This window comes from Podarcis raffonei, chromosome 5 (genome assembly GCF_027172205.1).
Source record: "Podarcis raffonei isolate rPodRaf1 chromosome 5, rPodRaf1.pri, whole genome shotgun sequence".
Classification (NCBI taxonomy): Eukaryota; Metazoa; Chordata; class Lepidosauria; order Squamata; family Lacertidae; genus Podarcis; species Podarcis raffonei.
Window position 1 is genome coordinate 98782600 of NC_070606.1, and position 23765 is coordinate 98806364.

Genomic DNA, 23765 nt, shown 5'->3' on the forward strand with positions numbered 1-23765 from the left:
AGGGATCAGCAGCCAAAATAAGGGATTTTCAGAGCACAGGTACGTTCAACTTCTGAGCCCCTCCGAGCCAAAGGCAAAAAGCCCAGCTAGCAGCCAAATGAAGCCTCAAGCGGTGGTTCCCACAGCACAGCAACCCGGCAAAGGGGATGCAGCAAGGAAAACCACGTCACCTCTCCGCTGGGAAGCGCTGAGCAAAGGCGAGTCCCCAGGCAATGCGGCCAATTTGATTGGCACAAGGCATGCAAGCAATAAGGAGTTCTTAGACTCCTTATTGGGTGAGCAACGCAGCCAAGCAACACAGCTGTAGCCTCCCTCCTCCCTGGCTGGCAGAGAGGGAGGGAGAGGAGCTGCTTCCTTTGAAACCCAGGAAATTTAAGGGACATCATCAATAAGGGACAGCAGCGGGATACAGTGCTGGGATAAGGGACTTTCCCACCAAATAAGGGACGGTTGACAGCTATGGTCTCCAGCTGTCAAGCCATGCATTTCCCCTGAGATTTATTTTGAGTCCTAGTTAACAGACTTCCTTTCCAAGCACGACTGTGTGCTGCAGAAGACATGCACAATTTTTAAAGGTTTTCACAAACCAAACCGCCCCAAACCACGTTGATCCAGGCTTTTTGGGTCCCTGTAAAGTCAAATCCATCACCAAATAACCCAGGGAAGCAGGTCAGCATCAGCTATTGGAGCAGAGTTCAGTTCAGCAGGATGTAGGATCCAGGCCTCTCTCATCCACGTGTCCAAGGCGAAAATCAACGGGCAAGCTTCTCCCTGGTCTAATACCGGGGGCGCCCTTTGACGGAGAGCAAGGAGAGATTTTTTGGAGACAGCAAGATTCTGAAATGCGGCAGGTGCTCAAATCTTTTTTTTGCTTTGGGTTCTTCGTACGGTTGGGAGACTTCAGTATTGCTCTCCCGTGACCTGCTTAATCCAAGGCAAAGTCAGCAGGACGTTGGAATACACTCCATAGCGGTCATTCAAGCCGCATCCATCGCCCCAAGACACTGTCCCGATGATCTGCCACTGGCCAGTCTGGTTGTTCAGAGTGACCATGGGGCCGCCGGAGTCCCCTTGGCATGCGTCTTTTCCTCCTGCGTGAGAAAGAGAGAAACAGTAATGGCTGGGGCATCTTTCAGACCAGAAAAGCCACCTGTTCTACCCGGAGTTTGCAAAGGTACAGAACAGGACCTAGAATCAGAATAATAGAATGGTAGAGTTGGAAGGGACCCTGAGGGTCATCTAGTCCAGCCCCCTGCACTGCAGGAATCTCAACTAAATCATGCATGACAGACTAGCATCCAACCTGCATCTTGGCACTTATCTCCCTGCCCCAAAGGGGATGATTGGCAGAGTGATCATTGACTCTCCTTGGTTCCATGAACTCATCCCCAGTGACCCCCAACCCTATATAGAGCCTAGGGTATAAAGACCCCTGGTGTGAAGGAACAAGTTACCCAAACCTGACTGTGCAGTCACCCGAACCGGGCCCCAAAATTCCCGATTTTCTTTCTTCAAGGATCCATTAGCTAAAATCCATTAGCTTGAGCTGTATAACACAAACCCAGCTGTATAAACAAAGCCATCTCCTTTATCAGTCCATGAAGGCATAATGGATGGCCTTGTGAGTTCCGAGTGGAGACGGGATGGCAGATCTGGGTCTTATCTTATAGGTTGTAACTATCCGGACCACGCTGACGCACAGACCTTGCAAGACAGGCCTGTCAGCCCCTGCGCCGGGGGATGGCGCCAGGAGTACTCCTATAGTTGGGTGACCTTCTTACCCCAAGTGTACAGAAACAGGAATTTCTGTTCATGCTCAAGGATGTAACTTACGTGTACAAACTCATGAGGCTGGATTCCTGGGGAAGGGGAAAGGGGACCTGAAGGGGATATAAGCTGTATGTAACTGCTCTTTAAGTGTGCTTGCTGTGATTGATCACACAGTGTCTTTCTGCTATCCGGAAAGCAGAAATAAACTCTTTCTCTGAACCAGCCCTCGGTGTCTATTGACTCCTCCCTCCCTCCCGGGAGCAACACACACCCAACCAATGGGAAAGGTCTGAAAGGCTACAGGTGGACTTGTAAAAGGGTAAAAGAGTATTGGGAAATGATCTACAATGAATTGGAAAAAATGTTTAAAAGTACTTTTTTGGGGGAAACAGAGTCCTTTTTGGTGGGGATAATTCAGACTGAAATTCCCAGGTGTCAAAAAAGGCCCCTTTTTGCTAGCTCTAAAATGGAAAATGAGCGAGGTCCCAAACAAAGAAGAATGGCAACTCAAACTGATGGAATATGCACAGCTTGCGGACCCAACATATAGAATAAGAGAACAAGAAGAACACGTTTAGAGATGACTGGAAAACGTCAGCAGCATTAAAATAAATTCAACAGTGTAAATAAGTTTTGACGGATGTAACAATGGAATACTGAATGGTTTAGTTTATGTAAATTATGCAGGGATTTACAGTATGCAAAATGAACCATGGAACATTGAAGAAGGGAAGTCATTAGTATTTTAAGGTTGTTTAAATGAATATTCTAAAATGGAAAACAGAAAATTTAATTAAAAATATATTTTAAAAGAGTATAAAGACCCAAGGAATGTAATAACACAATAAAATTCAACATGACAATTAATTGCACATTTATTCAGAATCACCTTGTCTTTCTCCAGCGCAGATCATGTCTCCCGTCACGACTTTCTGCAGCTTGCGATAGGCTTCTTTGCACACTGCGTGATCCGACAGTGGGATCTCAATCTGCAACACAGAACAAAAAAAATGACTTCCGGGATAAAGAGGAGTTTGGTCTCATGTGCCTGAATGGTTCTCCTTTGTGAAACACACAAAACTGCCTTCTACCAGGTCAGACTGTTGGTCCATTTAGTTCAGTATTGTCTGCACAGACTGGCAGTGACTCTGCAAAGTTTCACGCAGGAATCTCTTCCAGCCCCACCCGCTAGGGCCTGAGCCTGAGACCTTCTGTGTGCAAAGCAGATATTCTTCCCCTGAGCTACGGACCTTCTCCAAAGACTCCATAGATTAAAGCTCATAAAGCATTTAAGAATCATATTGTCAGAAAAGCACTGTTTAATGTCTGGATAAGATACAAAGATTTACTTGAGAACAAAACCCCAAGGTGGTTGTCACCAATGGAAGCAAAGGCTCAGAAAAAGCTCAATATGGAGGCCAAATGGCCAAAATATTGGGAAATTTTAGAACAGGACGGAGATAAATTGAAATTGCAGAGTTTTGAGAAACTAAAAGATAAAGTGCGAGACTGGCTTCATTACTATCAAATAAGGGAAGCTTATAATTTGGACAAAAAAACCGGCTTCCAGGTGGAGAAATCAAAATTGGAAACAGAATTGTTAGAGCCAAAAACAAAGATACTTTCAAGAATGTATAACTTGCTGTTGAAATGGAATACCCAAGATGAAACGGTTAAATCTGCTATGATTAAATGGGCACAGGATGTTGGACATAACATTATGTTTGCTGACTGGGAACGGTTGTGGACCACTGGTATGAAATTTACGGCATGTAATGCCTTAAGTGAGAATATTATGAAAATGATATATAGATGGTACATGACACCAGTCAAGCTAGCAAAAATCTACCATATGCCCGATAACAAATGTTGGAAATGTAAAGAGTCTGAAGGTACATTCTTTCACCTTTGGTGGACGTGCTCAAGGATAAAGGCTTTCTGGGAAATGATATATAATGAATTGAAAAACGTATTTAAATATACCTTCCTGAAGAAACCAGAGGCCTTTCTTCTGGGCATAGTCGGCCAACAGGTGCCAAAGAAGGATAGAACTTTCTTTATGTATGCTACAACAGCAGCAAGAATACTCGTGGCAAAGTATTGGAAGACACAAGATTTACCCACTCTGGAAGAATGGCAGATGAAAGTGATGGACTATATGGAAATGGCGGAAATGACTGGCAGAATCCGTGACCAGGGAGAAGAGTTGGTGGAAGAAGATTGGAAGAAATTCAAAGACTACTTACAGAAATACTGTAAAATTAATGAATGTTAAAATGATGTTGGATTGGACCAAAGTGGACTTAGTAATAAGATCAGTAAGAATATGTAAAAATGGTTTAAAAATTGGTTAAAGTTTAAAGAGGTAAATTTGGTGAAAAATTGAGTTAAATGTTTTAGGGAAAGAAAAAAAAAAGGAGTAAGGATTTGCCGAATTAAAGATGTGATTGGGAATACAAAAAAGGGAGGTGTGAGGAGGTCAAAGAAATAAGTTAATGAGAATTCTGAAAAATGTGAAAATTGATTTGTTTTTTAATTATTTTTCTTTTTGTGTTGTTATGTGTTTTAGTCATTTATTGCTGTATTTTTTGTAATTTCTTTGTGTATGTTTTTTTCTGTTATGATTTATCTGCTTCGTTTTTTCTTATTTTTTTTAATAAATTTTTTTTTTTTAAAAAAGACTCCATAGATTAGCTAATCCCATAATTCATAGGATTCTGGTCCATAGGATGACTAAGGAACAAGGGCCACTCTATTCCGCCTTGGCCAAGCCACACCTGGAGTCCTGTGTCCAGTTCTGGGCCTCACAGTTTTAGAAGGATATTGACAACCTGGAATGGGTGCAGAGGAGGGCGACCAAGATGACCAGGGGTCTGGAAACTGAGCCATATGAGGAATAGTTGAGGGAGTTGTGTATATTTAGCCTGGAGGTCCATATAGTTAAGGTCTGTATAGTTAAAGGTCCGTATAGTTAAAGCCATGGTTTTCCCAGTAGTGATGTATGGAAGTGAGAGCTGGACCATCAAGAAGGCTGATCGCCGAAGAATTGATGCTTTTGAGTTCTGGTGCTGGAGGAGACTCTTGAGAGCCCCATGGACTGCAAGAAGATCCAACCAATCCATTCTGAAGGAAATCAGCCAGGAGTGCTCTCTGGAAGGACAGATCCTGAAGCTGAGGCTCCAATACTTTGGCCACCTCATGAGAAGAGAAGACTCCCTGGAAAAGACCCTGATGTTGGGGAAGATGGAGGGCACAAGGAGAAGGGGACGACAGAGGATGAGATGGTTGGACAGTGTTTTCGAAGCTACAAACATGAGTCTGACCAAACTGTGGGAGGCAGTGGAAGACAGGAGTGCCTGGCATGCTCTGGGCCAGGGGGTCACGAACAGTCGGACATGACTAAACGACTAAACAACAAAGCCTGGAGAAGAGAAGACATGATAGCCAGCTTCAAATATCTGAAGGGCTGCCACAGGGAAGATGGAGGAAACTTGTGGGATTTTTCGCTGCTCCAGAGGGTAGAAGAAGAAGAAGAAGAGTTTGGATTTGATATCCCGCCTTTCACTCCCCTTCAGGAGTCTCAAAGCGGCTAACAATCTCCTTTCCCTTCCTCCCCCACAACAAACACTCTGTGAGGTGAGTGGGGCTGAGAGACTTCAAAGAAGTGTGACTGGCCCAAGGTCACCCAGCAGCTGCATGTGGAGGAGCGGAGACACGAACCCGGTTCCCCAGATTAGGTGACTACCGCTCTTAACCACTACACCACACTGGCTCCCAAACCAGTGGATTCAAATTGCTAGAAAGGAGATTCTGACTTAATGTTAAAACTTTCTGATAGTAAGAGCTGTTCAACAGTGAAACGGACTACCTTGGATGGAGGTTTTTCCAGAGGGGTTGGGTTGTGTGGCCATCTGTCAGGGAATTTTCAGCTGTGATTCCTGCATTGCAGCCAATTGGACTTGTTGACCATGGGTGCCCCTTGCAACTCAACAATCCTTTGATTCTAAGTGTCAAGCTTGCACTTCCCTCATCATAAAAAGAAATGGAAAGAGGGGGCAACGACTGTGTTATGTACTGAGTTGAATAGGATCCAAACTGCAGCAGTCTGATTGGTCCTAGAACAATAGGATTCAGAATGCAGCAGTCTGATTGGTCCTAGAACACTAGGGTCCAGAATGCAGCAGCCTGATTGGTCCTAGAACAATAGGATTCAGAATGCAGCAGCCTGATTGGTCCTAGAACAATAGGATTCAGAATGCAGCAGTCTGATTGGTCCTAGAACAATAGGATCCAGAATGCAGCAGTCTGATTGGTCCTAGAACAATAGGATTCAGAATGCAGCAGTCTGATTGGTCCTAGAACAATAGAGAATACAGCAGCCTTATTGGTCCTAGAACAATAGGATCCAGAATGCAGCAGTCTGATTGGTCCTAGAACAATAGGATTCAGAATGCAGCAGTTTGATGGGTCCTAGAACAATAGAGAATACAGCAGCCTTATTGGTCCTAGAACAATAGGATTCAGAATGCAGCAGCCTGATTGGTCCTAGAACAATAGGATTCAGAATGCAGCAGTCTGATTGGTCCTAGAACAATAGGATTCAGAATGCAGCAGTCTGATTGGTCTGCAGGAGCCACCCAACCCAACTCCAGGTGGAAGTGAATCAGCATCCTGATTGGCCTACAGGAGAATCCCGGAATTAGCCAATCACGTGGGGCCCATTGTGAAAATAATGTATATAAAGCAGACAGTTCTGGGAAACATTCCATTCCTCACTACAATGAGCATGAAATCCATACTCGACTCCGAGGATATTTTCCACTGAGACTTCTACGCCTGCCCCCTAACCATACTGCAATTCCATTCCATTCTCAGATATATACAGTAATGAACGACAAGGAGCATCACCTCCATCAGGGCATCTGGGAGACGTTGCAGGAACTGCTTCCCCCATCCGCTGACGATGACCATGGTGTCTAGTGGGAGGGGAAAAAGAAGAAGACAGACATTGTATTACCTTTCGGGAGGTGACCTGGGGAGGAAGTAGGATGTGCCATTCCTTGCAGTCTGATGAAGCAAACCAGACTCTCCTAGGGTGATCTTTCCTTCCCACTGCTCAAAAACACCTTGTGCAGGTGTGAGGCACCTTTGGCCCTCCATGTGCACACATGCCGCAAGGCGCGCCAATGCCCCTTGCGCATGCTGTGTGACATGCTGACCTGTTGTGCTCATGCTGTGCGGCTTGCGTGTGTGACACGGCGATCACAGCCCATGACGTGCGCAAGTGAAGCGAGCACATCATGTGTGCATGCATGGTTGCTGTGGAATTTGGAGGGGGCCCGGCACCCTCCTTGAAAATTTCGGGGGGCCCTCACCCCCCCTGGGCTACCCATAGTTGGTGCCCCTGGGTGCATTAAAATTATCAATGAAGATCTCTATATGTAATAATAATAATAATTTATTATTTGTACCCCGCCCATCTGGCTGGGTTTCCCCAGCCACTCTGGGCGGCTTCCACAGAGACCAAAAATACACTAAAATGTCACACATTAAAAACTTCCCTGAACATCCCTTTCAGTTAGATCTAGCATTTACTGTGCACTTCTGATACCTCCTTTTGGAAGGGCTTAAGTTGCGTTTTCCATGAAGTTTGATCGTCCAAAACAGAATTTGCATGCCATTCCCCTGGAACTGAAGTACCTGGTGTTTTCAGGGTTCCTAAGCTTTGGAGCATACAGGGGCTAAAAAGCTCACCTTTCATGCTAATTGCGCACCAACAAGGTGCAGGAGACTGTGGGATGTAATCCACTGGGAGAAGTCAAGTACAACATTCCTTGTTTTCCTAGAGCGGACATGCAAGGGAATGTTTGGTCCAGCCAGTTGAAACTTCCTGTTCTCCTGGCCTGGCGCATCCTTCTCTTCCATGAGACTAGACCTTTCCAGACCTGGTCAAAGGACAAGCCATGCTGCCACTCTCCCTCTTTTCCATCTTCTTTTCATCCTTGAATTGGGCTCAGGAGCAAACAGGCAGCCAAGCCAATGCGATTCTTTCAGAATCCATGGGAATGTAATTCTGCATTGGTTAAAGTTCTGCCTTAATCAATGCTTCTGAGCCAGCTTAAAGGGTTGGCTGCTTCTTCTCCAATTGACATTGTCTGGTGGAAGGATGGAGCCACCTCCTTACCTTTTGGGAAGGCTCTATCTGGAAAGCAAACGGGCATCACGTAATCATTCAGCCTGGCCTCTTCAGACAGCTCCACCAGGGCGATGTCATACTCAAAGGTGGCCGCCTTGTAGGATGGGTGGATGGAGATTGTTTGGGGCTGTACCTGCTGCTCGGTGTCATCTTTCCTTTGGGTTCTGTGTTTCCCTGTAGAAAGACAGAAAGAGAGGCTGGAAGTGTGAGAGAGCGTACAGTGGTGCCTCGCAAGACGAAATTAATTCGTTCCGCAAGTTTTTTCGTCTTGCGAAGCACGGTTTCCCATAGGAATGCATTGAAAATCAATCAATGCGTTCCTATGGAAACCGCCTTCAGACCAGGTCCGGGGAGTCTGTCCCCCGACCTCTTCTGAAGGCTGGGGGGGGGACAAGGGCTTTTCTTCCCACCGCCAGCCTTCAGAAGACTGTTCTGAAGGCTGGCGGTGGGAAGAAAAGCCCTTCTCCCCACCTCCCACCCCGCAAGCTCCGGGGACAGGAGGGCTTTCCTCCCGACTGCCAGCATTTTAAAAGCCCCCAGGACAGCGGAGACTTCTTCGCTGTCCCGGGGAGATTTTAAAATGCTGGCGGGCGGCAGCGAATGCTTTGCTGCCGCCCGCCAGCATTTTCAGATCGCCCCGGGACAGCGGAGAAGTCTCTGCTGTCCCGGGAAGGCAGGCGGGGGGAGCAAAGACTTTTGCCCCCCGCCGGCCTTCAGAAGAGGTCCAGGACCTCTTCTGAAGGCCGGCGGAGATTTCCCTATGAGCTTTCTTCTTGCGAAGCAAGCCCATAGGGAAATTCGTCTTGCGGAATGACTCAAAAACGGAAAACTCTTTCGTCTTGCGAGTTTTTCGTTTTGCGAGGCGTTCGTCTTGCGAGGCATCACTGTATCCAGAATGGGAAGCTGTCTTCTACAGAATCATAACCCTAAGTTCGCCGAGACGACATAACACCGGTCCTGAAAGACCTACATTGGCTCTTAGTATGTTTCTGAGCACAATTCAAAGTGTTGGTGCTGACCAACACTTTGAATTGTGTTGATCAGCACCAACACTTTGAATTGAATTGAACTGAAATTGAATTGAAAAGCCCGAAACGGCGTCAGCCCAGTAGACCTGAAGGAGCATCTCCACCCCCATCACCCAACCAGACACTGAGGTCCAGCTCCGAGGGCCTTCTGGCGGTTCCCTCCCTGTGAGGTTACAGGGAACCAGGCAGAAGGCCTTCTTGGTGGTGGTGCCTGCCCTGTGGAACGTCCTCCCATCAGATGTCAAAGAAATAAACAACTTTCTGACTTTGAGAAGACATCTGAAGGCAGCCCTGTTTAGAGAAGTTTTTAATGTTTGATGTTCTATTGTGTTTTCAATATCCTGTTGGAAGCTGCCCAGAGTGGCTGGGGAGGCCTGGCCAGATGGGCAGGGTATAAGTAATAAATTATTATTATTATCGAGTTTAGTTTTGCCAACACAGGCTGGCAGTGGCTCTCCAGGGTTTCAGATGGGGCAGGTGTGGAAAACAGAAGCTCTGCCACTGAGCTATTGCTCTTGGCGAGAAGTTTCAGGGTTTCTGCCTCTGTGTTCGGAGGGTGTAATGCTTCTGAACACTTCCTAAAACTGCAGGAATAATAATAATAATAATAATAATAATAATAATAATAATAATAATAAATTTTATTTATATCCTGCCCTCCCCAGCCGAAGCCGGGCTCAGGGCGGCTAACAACAATAAAACAATACAAAATACAACACAAACAACACTCTAAAATCATTCATTATAAAATTAAATTCAAGCCACTGGCCACCATTGGGCCAGAGCTCCGCGAAGATTGCCGAGGGAGGGAGTCAGGCTGTGCCCTGGCCAAAGGCCTGGCGGAACAGCTCTGTCTTGCAGGCCCTGCGGAAAGATGTCAAGTCCCGCAGGGCCCTAGTCTCTTGTGACAGAGTGTTCCACCAGGTCGGAGCCACAGCCGAAAATGCCCTGGCTCTAGTTGAGGCCAGCCTAACTTCTCTGTGGCCTGGGACCTTCAAGATATTTTTATTTGAAGACCGTAAGTTTCTCTGTGGGGCATACCAGGAGAGGCGGTCCCGTAGGTTATTAATAATAATAATAATAATAATTTTATTTATATCTCGCCCTTCCCAATTCAAAAATCAGGCTCAGGGCGGCTAACAACAAATTTAAAACGCTTAATTATATAAGCAGCATAAAATACAGTATAAAAACATGAATAGGAATAAAATTCAAAATTCAAAAATCAATTTAAGGGAAATAAGCATTAGGGACGCGGGTGGCGCTGTGGGTAAAACCTCAGTGCCTAGGGTTTGCCGATCGCATGGTCAGCGGTTCGAATCCCCGTGGCGGGGTGAGCTCCTGTCTTTCGGTCCCAGCTCCTGCACACCTAGCAGTTCGAAAGCACAAAGTGCAAGTAGATAAATAGGCACCGCTTCAGCGGGAAGGTAAACGGCGTTTCCGTGTGCTGTGCTGGTGCTGGCTCGCTAGAGCAGCTTCGTCATGCTGGCCACGTGACCCGGAAGTGTCTCCGGACAGCGCTGGCCCCCGGCCTCTTAAGTGAGATGGGCGCACAACCTTAGAGTCGGACACGACTGGCCCGTACGGGCAGGGGTACCTTTACCTTTTACCTTTAAGCATTAGATAATCCCCAGGGCTAGCTGGCTGAATTGGTCCTACATGGGCCAGCGAGGAGGCCAGGGGAGAATTAGCTGTGGGGTCTCAGAGCGGGTGATCTTCATAAAAGGGGAGGGGGAGTGAAGAGGAGGGAAATAAAAGATCAGGCTGAATTCAAATTAAAGGCTAGGCGGAATAGCTCTGTCTTACAGGCTGGGCGAAAGGAGGTTAAATCCTGCAGGGCCCTGGTCTCATGGGACAGAGCATTCCACCAGGTTGGAGCCATCACTGAGAAGGCCCTGGCCCTGGTGGAGGATAGTCTGACTTCCTTAGGGCCCGGGACCTCTAACCTATGGTTATTCATGGACCTTAAGGTCCTCTGTGGGGCATACCAGGAGAGACGGTCTCGTAAGTACGAGGGCCCTAAGCCAAGAGAACAGCTCTTGTGCTTGGGTCCCGGTTCCAGATTTCCCATGGGCATCTAATTGGCCACTGTGAGGAGAAGATGCCAGACTACTTGGGCCATTGGCTTGATCCAGCAGACTCATTTCACGTTCTTATAATATAGGATTTCTGAGCCACATGCTGCTCTCCTGGGCAACCGCCTCTCGCTTACCTAGGATCACCTTGAACGACGAAGGGCTGATCACGTCGGAGCTTCGGAGGACAGGATTCTCCAGGTCAAGTTCATGGTGGAGACAGTGAGCGGCCGTCACAATCCACCTGTTCCCTGGGCAACAAGAAAGGGCTAAGATGGTGACATGATGGTTGTGGAACAGACTCCCTTGTGAAGTGGTAGACTCTCCTTTCTTGGAGGTTTTTCAGCAGAGGTTGGGTGAGATTAAATTGCAAATCAAATCCCTTTCTTGGCATCACAGTATAAAACATTTCAGGTCACTGAGATAAAGGAACAAGGGTAAAGCTGTCAAGGACCCTGCAGAAGACCTTAAGGTCCATAAATAACCATAGTTTAGAGGTCCTGGGCCCTAAGGAAGTCAAATTATCCTCTACCAGGGCCAGGGCCTTCTCAGTGGTGGCTCCGACCTGGTGGAATGCTCTGTCCCATGAAACCAGGGCAATACAGGATTTAACTTCCTTCCGCAGGGCCTGTAAGACAGAGCTATTCCGCCTGGCCTTTAAATTGAATTCAGCCTGATCTTTTATTCTCCTTCCTTCCCTCCCCCTTCCCTTTTATGAAGATTACCCGCTCTGGGATCCCACAGCTAATTCTCCCCTGGTCTCCACGCTGGCCCAAATAGGACTAATTTAGCCAGCTAGCCCTGGTGATCATCTAATGTTTATTGGATGGTTTTCCCCCCTGAATTGGTTTTGAATTTTGAATTTATTGTTATTCACATTTTATACTGTATTTTATGCTGTTTTTTGGTTGCATCAATTAAGTGTTTTAAATTTGTTGTTAGCCCGGTTTTCTGAACCGGGAAGAGCGGGGTATAAATAAAAAAATATTTATTTATTTGGTCACACAGTGATTGTGTGCACTTAGCTATTCTGCTTCACCCTGTCTGTTCCCCGAAAGGATGGTTCGTTGGGAACCCTTTTGGGTAAAAATGTGGCTAAAAACGAAGCTACTAAAGCAGTGATATCTTTGTCCCGATCTGCTAGGAGAAGCCTCATTTGACTTCTTCTTGGAGTTCTAGGCCGGAGGTCCAACGTTTTGCTCTCGGGGATTATTTAGCTGTGATTCCTGCATTGCACAAGGCTGGTCTGGATGATACCTGGGGTCACTTTCACCTGTACAGTTTCTCTGATTTTATGAATGCCAGTATAGCATTTACATCATAAAATGGATGGATCATTGTTGTGTGATTCTATGTTATTATGCCTGTTATGTACTGAAGTTCTCACCCTGGGCCAGGGACTGAAAGTGACGTTCAGTGATTGGATAGTTACAGAAAGTTGTTACAGTTATGTTGTACTGGAGCTCTATATAAGCAGGCTAGCTGAACCCTTCAGTTCTGCTCTGTTCTGGCCTGTGAATAAACAAGAGCTGTTTGAAGAATCGCTATGTTGTCTGATATGTTCACCCACAACTTAACAATGCCCTCAAGTCCTAGCCATTGCCGGTAGTCTCAGACCTGGAAGTCAGTTTCTCAAGCGCTCTGGCAAAGTGGAAATCCGCTCCACTTCAAGGTGGGGAGGAGTTGCGGCGGACCACGTGGCCACCCACTCCCCCAGAGGCGGGGGCCGAAGTCCCGCATTGCCCTGGGGATCCCAGCCGCGTCAACACTCAGCCAGCCAATCCGCTGGCTGGTGGGGGTGTGGCTGGGACCATTTAAGTGAGGGCGCGAGCCGGAGGGCTTCCTCTTGGCTCGCTTCCTCAATCTCCTGCCCTCCCTCCCTTTTTGCAGGTTTTCATTGGCCTTGCTATGGACCTCGGTTGGTTGCCGTTGAGGGGCCTGGTAGGATTTTTTCCACTTGGCAAAATTGGCACGGGCCATTTGGTTTCTGTCTACCTCGCAGCAATCGTCACAACTTTGTAAGGTTCTGTGGTTAGGCATTATTTGACCTTTTGATGGGGGAGGGAAGGTGTGGCCATCACCTGCTCCTCCAAGCTTAATGGTATTCCATTAAAGGAATCCGGGGGCGTGCATCTTGTCCGAAGCCCGGGGCGGTGCTAGGGCCGTGACACGACCCCGATGGGAACACCTGGGGGAGCTCAAGTTGGTCTACATCAAGGGGCTCCCCCTTCTGGTGGTTTACCCTTACCGTACTCCCTGCGCAATGGGCAGGAGTCAGATATAGTCTGGTCCATTCAATGCCTAAGCTTTATTAATCAATAAAGCTGTGGCCAAAATTTGCCCAGTAACATTAACCCAATATCTGTGTCCTGGTGTGTTTTATTCTTCAACGAGGGGGTGGTTGCGGGGTCTAGACATATGTTATGTGCTGAGTTGAATAGGATTCAGAATGCAGCAGTCTGATTGGTCCTAGAACAATAGGATTCAGAATGCAGCGGTCTGATTGGTCCTAGAACAATAGGATTCAGAATGCAGCAGCCTGATTGGTCCTAGAACAATAGGCTCCAGAATGCAGCAGTCTGATTGGTCCTAGAACAATAGGATTCAGAATGCAGCAATCTGATTGGTCCTAGAATAGGCTCCAGAATGCAGCAGTCTGATTGGTCCACAGGAGCCACCCAATCCAGCTCCAGGTGGAAGGGAATCCGCAACCTGATTGGCCTACAGGAGAATCCCAGAATAACCAATCACGTGGGGCCCATTGTGTAAATAATGTATATAAGGCAGACATTCTGGGGGAACTTCCATTCCTCCTCACCACTATGAGCTGAATAAAGAAGAAGAAGAAGAAGAAGAAGAAGAAGAAGAAGAAGAAGAAGAAGAAGAAGAAGAAGGGGAGGAGGAGGAGTTTGGATTTGATATCCCGCCTTTCACTCCCTTTAAGGAGTCTCAAAGCGGCTAACATTCTCCTTTCCCTTCCTCCCCCACAACAAACACTCTGTGAGGTGAGTGGGGCTGAGAGACTTCAGAGAAGTGTGACTGGCCCAAGGTCACCCAGCAGCTGCATGTGGAGGAGCGGGGAAGCGAACCTGGTTCACCAGATGACAAGACTACCGCTCTTAACCACTACACCACACTGGCTCTGAGCATGAAATCCACTCTTGACTCCGAGTATATTTCAACATCCAAGAGTGGATGCCCCCCCAGAGGACCTTACCTAGGAGGGACCCCCCGCAGAAAGGGCGCCCGTTCCTCTGCAGCATGGCGACCCACGGCGAGATCCCTCTCTGGGCGTAGCGTCCGTTGGCAATTCGAGCAAGCAGACTCCTGGAGAACCTGGGTTTCCCACACACTGAAAGAGAAGGGAAAGGATGGACTTAGCGAGGAGGAGATCGTACCATCATAGAACTGCAGAGTTGGAAGGTCCAAGCCCTTGCAACTCACGTCTTTCTGATCTGCTGGCAGCCACCCCATCCCTCTGGGACCCGACAAAGAGGACAAGGGTGGGGGAGGACGGCTGAGGTTTAACCCTTGCACAGATGCAAGGAAGTAGAGACCATATTACCATCTGGTACCCAGAGTTCCAGTTGGGCCACTGGAATGAGAAATGGCTGTATACCTTTTTTTTTTTTTTAAATTAAAATATCCTGGTGTTATCACACCTGATTCTCATCTCCTGATAATTCAGTGGCTGGTACCTCCCTTAAAAATCACAACCGGAATAGCAAGAGACAGAATGGTGTTGTGGTTTGGGTGTTAGACCTGGGAGATTATAATAATAATAATAATTTATTCTTTATACCCCGCCCATCTGGCTGGGCTTCCCCAGCCACTCTGGGCGGCTTCCAAAAAAATATTAAAATACTGTAATACATCAAACATTAAAAACTTCTCTAAACAGGGCTGCCTTCAGATGTCTTCTAAAAGTCTGGTAGTTGTTGTTCTCTTTGACATCTGGTGGGAGGGTGTTCCCCAGGGCAGGTGCCACCACCGAGAAGGCCCTCTGCCTGGTTCCCTGTAACTTGACTTCTCGCAGTGAGGGAACCGCCAGAAGGCCCTCGGTGCTGGACCTCAGTGTCCGGGCAGAACGATGGGGGTGGAGACGCTCCTTCAGATTGGGGTTTTAGTCTCCCCGCAGCCATGAAATTTATTTGGGTGACCTTGGGTCAGTCAATGCCTCTCAGCCTAGCCTACCTCGCAGGGTTGTAGGGAGGAGAGAAAACCGTGTACACGATCTTGAGCTCCTTGGAGGAAAGCTGGGATAGAATTGCAATAAATACGTAAGTCCCAGTGCGCTGACTTCTCTCTTCCTCCAACGCTGGTTGGCAATGGATGCCTCTTGGTGTGATGAACGTTCTTGTGATTTCCCAATTATTGCTCCCCCTCAACATTATTGGGGGAGGTTGTTGCTTCCAAGTCTCACCCTCCCTGCCCACCTGCAGAGCACCTGTGATCAACCGTCTTCCGTTTCCCACCCTCTTTCCCCCAAAGCACATTTATTCCTTAAACTGGGTAATTTCCGGCATTTTGGTAGCCAACCAAGCTCTTTAAGAAGGAAGCAGCAACAATTGGGCCGTCAAGTGTTCAGAACGCAGAAGCAAGTGCAACACAGAGTATTCCCGGCTCTCAGTACGTTTCCGAGCACAATTCAAAGTGTTGGTGCTGACCTTTAAAGCCCTAAACGGCCTTGGCCCAGTAGACCTGAAGGAGCATCTTCACCCCCATCGTTCTGCCCAGATGCTGAGGTCCAACGCTGAGGGCCTTCTGGCGGTTCCCTCACTGAGAGAAGCCAAGTTACAGGGAACCAGGCAGAGGGCCTTCTCGGTGGTGGCACCCGCCCTGTGGAACACCCTCCCACCAGATGTCAAAGAGAAAAACAACCACCAGACTTTTAGAAGACATCTGAAGGCAGCCTTGTTTAGGGAAGCTTTTAATATTTAACGCTGTACTGTTTTTAACACTTGATTGGGAGCTGCCCAGAGTGGCTGGGGAAACTCAGCCAGATGGGCGGGGTATAAATAATAAATTATTATTATTATTATTATTATTATTATTATTATTATTATTATTATTATCTGTAGCTCCTGGGGTGTCCCCTCTGGATGTTTCTGAAGGGCCAGTAAGGTAGGAATTCTGCAAAACCCCAGTTTCGGTGGAGCCTAAGGACTGAAAAACAATGGCAGACAAGGTGCAAGGAGGGCTCTGCACGTACGGCAAAAAAACTTGGGTTGAGTAAGTGTTTTCGAAGACTGTGGTTGGATGAGAGATAGTAATAATATATTTTTTTTCTTTTACTGCGCCCTTCCCGGTTCAAAAACCGGGCTCAGGGCGGCTAACAACAAATTTAAAACACTTTAAAACACTTAATTATAAAAGCAGCATAAAATACAGTATAAAAACATGACTAACTATAAAATTCAAAATTCAAAAATCAATTAGATAATCCCCTGGGCTAGCTGGCTGAATTGGTCCTACTTGGGCCAGCATGGAGACTAGGGGAGAATTAGCTGTGGGATCCCAGAGCGGGTAATCTTCATAAAAGGGGAGGGGGAGGGAAGAGAAGGGAAATAAAAGTTGAGGCTGAATTCAAATTAAAGGCCAGGCGGAATAGCTCTGTCTTATAGGCCCGATGGAAGGAAATCCTGCAGGGCCCTGGTCTCATGGGATGGAGCATTCCACCAGGTCGGAGCCATCACTGAAAAGGCCCTGGCCCTGGGGGAGGATAGTCTGACTTCCTTAGGGCCCGGGACCTCTAAACTATGGTTATTCATGGACCGTAAGGTCTTTTGCGGGGCAGACCAGGAGAGGCGGTCCCATAGATACGAGGGCCCTAAGCCACAAAGGGCTTTAAAGGTCAAGACCATAGTAGGGGAAAAGAGGACACAATTTTTTTCCAATATAGGGTGTGTGTAAATGCAATGCTCTCAGAGATTCTTTCGGACTCTTTTGTCCTGTAATGCATTGCTGATGGGAATCTGGTTTCAGGCTTCGTATTGAACCCCCAAAGGGAGTTTCTTCCACATTCTGGCGTGTGTGGGGATGGTGAGAGGGGTGAGACAATTTGGTGCGCTGTTGGGAGTGTCAGACTGGTTCTGCTGGTGAGACCAGTGCCGGATTTACGTATAAGATAAACAAGCTATAGCTTAGGGCCCCGCTCTCTTGGGGGCCCTCAAAAAATTTAAAGGATAGAAAACCTGGATATACATTTCCAAAATATAAGATAAAAAACAAATAAAATAAAACCTACCTACAGCAACAGTGTTTTGTGTTGTGTAGGCTCCTACTTTAAGAGAAGATTTCAAGGGAAAGACCCTGATGTTGGGAAAGATGGAGGGCAGAAGGAGAAGGGGACGACAGAGGACGAGATGGTGGGACAGTGTTCTCAAAGCTAGGAACATGAGTTTGACCAAACTGCGGGAGGCAGTGGAAGACAGGAGGGCCTGGCGTGCTCTGGTCCAGGGGGTCACGAAGAGTCGGACACGACTAAACGACTAAACAACAACAGGCTCCTATTTTGTTATGTGCAAATGGCTTTAGATACCTATGAGGTCCATCAATTACCATATAGCATATATTCAACACAAAAAACAGAGACAATTTTTTGTTGACAAAGGACAGCTGGACATATAAAGTGCCCCATTACCTTCAGGAGCTTAGGTAAAGGTAAAGGGACCCCTGACCATTAGGTCCAGTCGTGGCTGACTCTGGGGTTGCGGCACTCATCTCGCTTTATTGGCCGAGGGAGCCGGCGTACAGCTTCCGGGTCATGTGGCCAGCAGGACTAAGCCGATTCTGGCGAACCAGAGCAGCGCACGGAAACGCCGCTTACCTTCCCGCCGGAGCGGTACCTATTTATCTACTTGTACTTTGACGTGCTTTCGAACTGCTAGGTTGGCAGGAGCAGGGACCGAGCAACGGGAGCTCACCCCATCGCGGGGATTCGAACCGCTGACCTTCTGATCAGCAAGTCCTAGGCTCTGTGGTTTAACCCACAGCGCCATCCGCGTCCCTCTTCAGGAGCTTAGGGCCCCTTCAAATCTAAATCCGGCCCTGGGTGAGACTGAACAGCCCCAACCTCAACATGGGAGACAGTGTGGTGTAATGGTTAGCATTTCGGACACGGAGCTGGATTCAAGTTACAAGAAAGGAGATTACAACTAAACATCAGGAAGAACTTTCTGATAGGAAGAGCCATTCAGCAGTGGAATGGATTCCCTTGTGAAATTATGGGTGGTCACCTGTCATGGATGCTTTAGTTAAAATGACCCTCAGCTCTACAATTTTATGATTCTGTGAAAACTCCATGCATTACTCAGTGGTGCAACACTCTGATTTCTGACATGAAGTGCCCTGAATGGAATTCTCGATTTGCAGAGTTTGGTATGTGGTACAATAATTTTATTCTCTTTCCTGCTAAGGAATGTAATACAAAATAGTAAAAATGCTACAAAACAGAATACAAAACCCATAGCAAACAGCGTAACATCTCTTAAATATGTAACAGAGCCAATAATGTTTTTCTAAGCATGTATTATAGTAACGTAAAACGTGTTTCTTTGGATTTTTTTTCAGTGTTTCCTCATTGCTTCCACACAGTAGTTCCCCATGGAGTTGGTGAAACTCACATATCCAAGGTTTTTGCAGCATCCATATGGCATCCTCCTCCCAAAGTGCCACCCCGTATTATTGCCCCTTTAATCCGGATTTACCATGTACGCAGAAATAATAATAATAATAATAATAATAATAATAATAATAATAATAGTACCCTGCCCACCTGACTAGGTTGCCCCAGCCACTCTGGGCGGCTTCCAACAAATATAAAAGCATAATAAAACATCAAACATTAAAAACGTCCCTATCCAGGAGTAAAACACACCATGGGAATGAGATATCTGGATTAAATGGTGTGTTTTGATGAGGGTAACGCCGTGTCAACCCTTCACAAAACTTTCGTGCGGAAAAAGTTGCATCTCTACACTATGCATTCAAAGCACTCCCCTCAATGATCCTGTGAACTGTAGTTTGCTACGGGTGCTGGGAATTGTAGCTTTGTGAGGGGCAAACTATGATTCCCAGCATTTATTCCTTGCTTTACAAATGTGCTTTACATGTAAGGTGCACACGCACCTTCAGTGAAGTGCCACTACAGTGGTACCTCGGGTTAAGTACTTAATTCGTTCCGGAGGTCCGTTCTTAACCTGAAACTGTTCTTAACCTGAAGCACCACTTTAGCTAATGGGGCCTCCTCCTGCTGCCGCACCGCCGCAGCCTGATTTCTGTTCTCATTCTGAAGCAAAGTTCTTAACCCGAGGTAATATTTCTGGGTTAGCGGAGTCTGTAACCTGAAGCGTATGTAACCTGAGGTACCACTGTACTCAGGTAAGTTCCTGATGGATGACTGAGTAGTTTGGCCTGGTTCATTTTACTAAAACAAAGTTTATCAGTCTAAGGAGTGTTTTCAAATTAGGAAAAGACCTTTGACCTTACAGTGCTGAGAAAACCCCAGCGATCCAAAACCGTGACGGGCACCATCTTTCATTGGACTGATTTTTCACATTGGGAAGCTTTTGAAGATATTCAAATTTGCTGTCCCGAATTAAAGCACTGCAGCTGCCTCCTGCTAGCATGCACAAGCGAGAGCCCCCTCCTTTCGTTAAAGATACTCACCTGGCTTGAAGGCTAAGAAAAGCCTTTGCCAACCTGGCGCTCTCAGGATGTTTTGGACTATGACTGCCATCAGCTTCATCTAGCACAGCTGTTGCTGCTCAGAACATCTGGAGAGGCAACAGGTTGCTCAAGGCTGGCTTTGAGCATTAAGCAAGAACTGACCCCCTAAAACAGGCTCCCTCCCTAGCCGGAAGATTGCCGGAAGAAAATATCAACAACCTCAGATATACAGATGACACAACCTTGATGGCAGAAAGTGAGGAGGAATTAAAGAACCTTTTAATGAGGGTGAAAGAGGAGAGCGCAAAATATGGTTTGAAGCTCAACATCAAAAAAACTAATATCATGGCCCCTGGGCCCATCACCTCCTGGCAAATAGAAGGGGAAGAAATGGAGGCAGTGAGAGATTTTACTGTCTTGGGCTCCGTGATCACTGCAGATGGTGACAGCAGTCACGAAATTAAAAGACACCTGCTTCTTGGGAGAAAAGCAATGACGAACCTAAACAGCATCTTAAAAAGCAGAGACATCACCTTGCCAACAAAGGTCTGTATAGTTCAAGCTATGGTTTTCCCAGTAGTGATGTATGGAAGTGAGACCTGGACCATAAAGAAGGCTGATTGCCGAAGAATTGATGCTTTTGGTGCTGGAGGAGACTCTTGAGAGTCCCATGGACTGTAAGAAGATCCAACCTCTCCATTCTGAAGGACATCAGCCCTGACTGCTCACTGGAAGGACAGATCCTGAAGCTGAGACTCCAATATTTTGGCCACCTCATGAGAAGAGAAGACTCATTGGAAAAGACCCTGATGTTGGGAAAGATGGAGGGCACAAGGAGAAGGGGATGACAGAGGACAAGATGGTGGGACAGTGTTCTCGAAGCTACCAGCATGAGTTTGACCAAACTGCGAGAGGCAGTGGAAGACAGGAGGGCCTGGCGTGCTCTGGTTCAGGGGGTCACAAAGAGTCGGACACGACTAAACGACTAAACAACAACAACAACAAACAAACTTGGCCCTCCAGATGTTTTTGGCCTACAATGATCCCTAGCTAGCAGGATCAGTGGTCAGGGAATATGGGAATTGTAGTCTAAAAACATCTGGAGGGCTGAGTTTGAGGAAGCCTGCCCTAAAAAAAGGAAGCATTTTTAACCAAGGGCCGAAGAGTGAGATTCAATGCCATCTTTTCCCTCTAAAAGGGAGAAACGCAAATGTCTCCTTCTGATCACATGATTTCGAAATACATTTCTCTTGGGCACAAGGGATGGGGCAGGGTGGGCGAGGCAGCATCAATGTAACATTGAATCCAGAATTCAAGGAAGTGATGGAGAAACGAGTGATATGGAATATGGAATTCCCCAAATTCCCACAAATCGCTTTCAAACATTCCAGACCGAATTTTGCAAGCCTTGGATTTCAAAGAAATCTGCAATGGTGCAGAGGATGTCTGACTGTGAAGCCTGAATTTATGGATACAGGAAACCCCATCACTATCACAGAGCTGGAGTTTGGGGGCAGATTCGAACGACACGAACTCTGCAATTCAATGTTTTAAACGTTCAAGGGGAGGACTTCACGATAAAGCCGTACTTTTTAAAGAAAGAAAGAAATGCAGAAATTGGCCACTAGAGGGGGCTTCCCTTTCTCTGAGCCACACAATTAAGCAACATACTGGCCATCAGACAAAGTCGACTACTTCGAGGTTGCATTTAAATGGTGACTTCCTGGGCTTTTAATTCCATGCTTTCATGTTAAACTGGAAGTGGCGGAAACTGTGCATTTTGCAGGGTGGAAAAGGAGACACACCTGGGCGGGTGAAATGCTCATTTATGTCCAATGCTTAGGGTTAGGCCAGATTATTATCTCCCGTGCCCCCTAGGGGGTAAAGTTTGCCTGGTTGATGAGGATGCCTACCTGTCAATCGCCAGACATCACATTGACACCAGGCAACTCTTTTTGGGGGGAATCAAATAGTGATCTGGAATTAGTTCCCTTTTGGACCTCTTGAGTTATTTCTCTTGGAAAATGTGATATTTGTTTGACAGGCGCGCTGATTAGAGGACTGGTCCCGATTCCTTCCAATTAATAGCAACTGTACACATTTATCCCCCCCCTCTCTGTGTGTGTGTGTGTGTGTGTGTGGGAAACAACAACTGATGGCCCATAAAGGCTCTCAAAAGGTTCATCTGTTCCTCTCGACCCCCCTGAATGTCCACCCGGTCTTCTCCTGAAGCCAGTCCACATAGTTGGAGACCTTGGTGTAGACCCCGTAGACTTGCTTGCTCCCGCACTCTTCGGGGCCTCCCCAAGAGACCAGTCCTTGGGCCACCCATCTTCGGCTTTCCAGGTCTTGGATGACGAAGGCTCCCCCGCTGTCCCCAAGGCAAGTGTCTTTCCCGCCTTCGTAATAGCCGGCACAGAACATGTTCTCAGTGACGCTGTAGTTCCCCGACCGAGATTCGTAGCTCATCTTGCACTCGGCATGCAGGACCACTGGTAGTTTGACATACTGGAGAACGTCAGAGAGGGTCCTCATGCCGGAGCTGATGACCTCGTCCACAGTGATGTTGGGGTTGGAGATGCCCCAGCCGGCCACCAGGCCCAACGTGTTGGGTTGAGGTCCTTCTAACTCGTGTTCGTACTGCGGGAGGCAGATGGGCATGACATGGGGTCCTAGCGTCACCTTCTCCTTCAGCTTCACCAAGGCAATGTCGTGGTTGTAGTTCTGGATGTCAAAGGCCTCGTGGAGGACGATCTTCTCCACCGTCCGGTTGACGGCGTCCACCTTGTTCCTCACGTCGTGAAGGCCCAGGTAGATGGTGACATGCTCTTTGGAGACGGGGATGATGGTGTTGTCCCGGCGCTGGGAGCGGAGGACGTGGGCGGCGGTCAGTACCCACGACTCGGAGAGCAGGGCCCCGCTGCCAAACCACCTGTCATTAGGCACTCGGGACGTGTCCTCCACCACGATCAGGGCTTGCCAAGGGAAAAACCCGGGCTCTGCATTTCGCCCGCCGATGATACGCTTGATCAGGGTGGGCAGCGACCGCGTCGGCCGCCCACAAACTGGGGAAAGAAAACAACAGAGCAGATGGTTAGACGACCAGGGCTGGATCCGTCACCAAAAAGTAGCCAAACTGTGACTCCAAGTAGATTATGCCAGGATTCCCCATTGGGGGGCGGCAGAAAAGTTCCTGCCTTGCTTCCAACTTTTGTTTCCTATATTAAGTCCTACAGGGCTACTCTGTGTAAAGGTGCGCTGGATCGTTTGTCATTTTAGAGCTGGGCAGCATTCAGGTGTATTAATTCAAACAATTGAAATTTCAAATTGACCAGCAGAGTTTTAAATTATGAAATTACAAATTTTCAGTCCCGAGGCTTTGAATTTAACATGCCAAGAGCTCCCCTCAATGGGCCATGCCAAGATTATATACACATGCTATGTTCTATGGCCTACGTCTATGTCTCAGTGGTAGAGCACATATTTTGCATGCCCCCCATGGAATCCTGAGACCTGTAGTCTGTTGTGGAGAGTTGTTAGATTGAGGTTGAATCCTGACAAGACAGAAGTACTGTTCTGGGGGGACAGGAGGTGGGTGGGTGTGGACGACTCCCTGGTCCTGAATGGGGCAACTGTGCCCCTGAAGGACCAGGTGCGCAGCCTGGGAGTCATTCTGGAGTCACAACTGTCCTTGGAGGCGCAGGTCAATTCTGTGTCCAGCTGTCTACCAGCTCCACCTGGTACGCAGGATGAGACCCTACCTGCCTGCGGATTGCCTTGCCAGAGTGGTGCATGCTCTGGTTATCTCCCGCTTGGACTACTGCAATGCGCTCTATGTGGGGCTGCCTTTGAAGGTGACCCGGAAACTGCAATTAACTGGGAGTGGCCGCCGGGACCACATAACACCGGTCCTGAGAGATTTGCATTGGCTCCCAGTACGCTTCTGAGCACAATTCAAAGTGTTGGTGCTGATCTTGAAAGCCCTAAACAGCCTCGGTCCTATATACCTGAAGGAGCGTCTCCACC

The 23765-nt window shown here is 47.5% G+C and overlaps 1 protein-coding gene across 3 annotated transcripts in view; it reads right to left on the reverse strand.

Moving 5' to 3' along the window:
- Window positions 1-825: 825 nt before the first annotated feature.
- The window catches only part of MASP1 (MBL associated serine protease 1), a 103111-nt gene continuing 80171 nt past the window's right edge, over window positions 826-23765 (reverse strand). Inside the window, exons 11-16 of one of the 3 annotated variants that reach the window (XM_053387355.1) lie at window positions 14287-14421; window positions 11207-11320; window positions 7955-8140; window positions 6679-6746; window positions 2660-2759; window positions 826-1091 (exon numbers count right to left, since the gene is read on the reverse strand). In XM_053387355.1, coding sequence (XP_053243330.1) covers window positions 901-1091; window positions 2660-2759; window positions 6679-6746; window positions 7955-8140; window positions 11207-11320; window positions 14287-14421 — 794 coding nt within the window. In that variant the 3' untranslated portion in view covers window positions 826-900. Of the gene's footprint in view, window positions 1092-2659; window positions 2760-6678; window positions 6747-7954; window positions 8141-11206; window positions 11321-14286; window positions 14422-21588; window positions 22805-23765 lie in introns of those variants that run through there. The other 2 variants (XM_053387356.1, XM_053387353.1) reach the window with 2 other exon arrangements.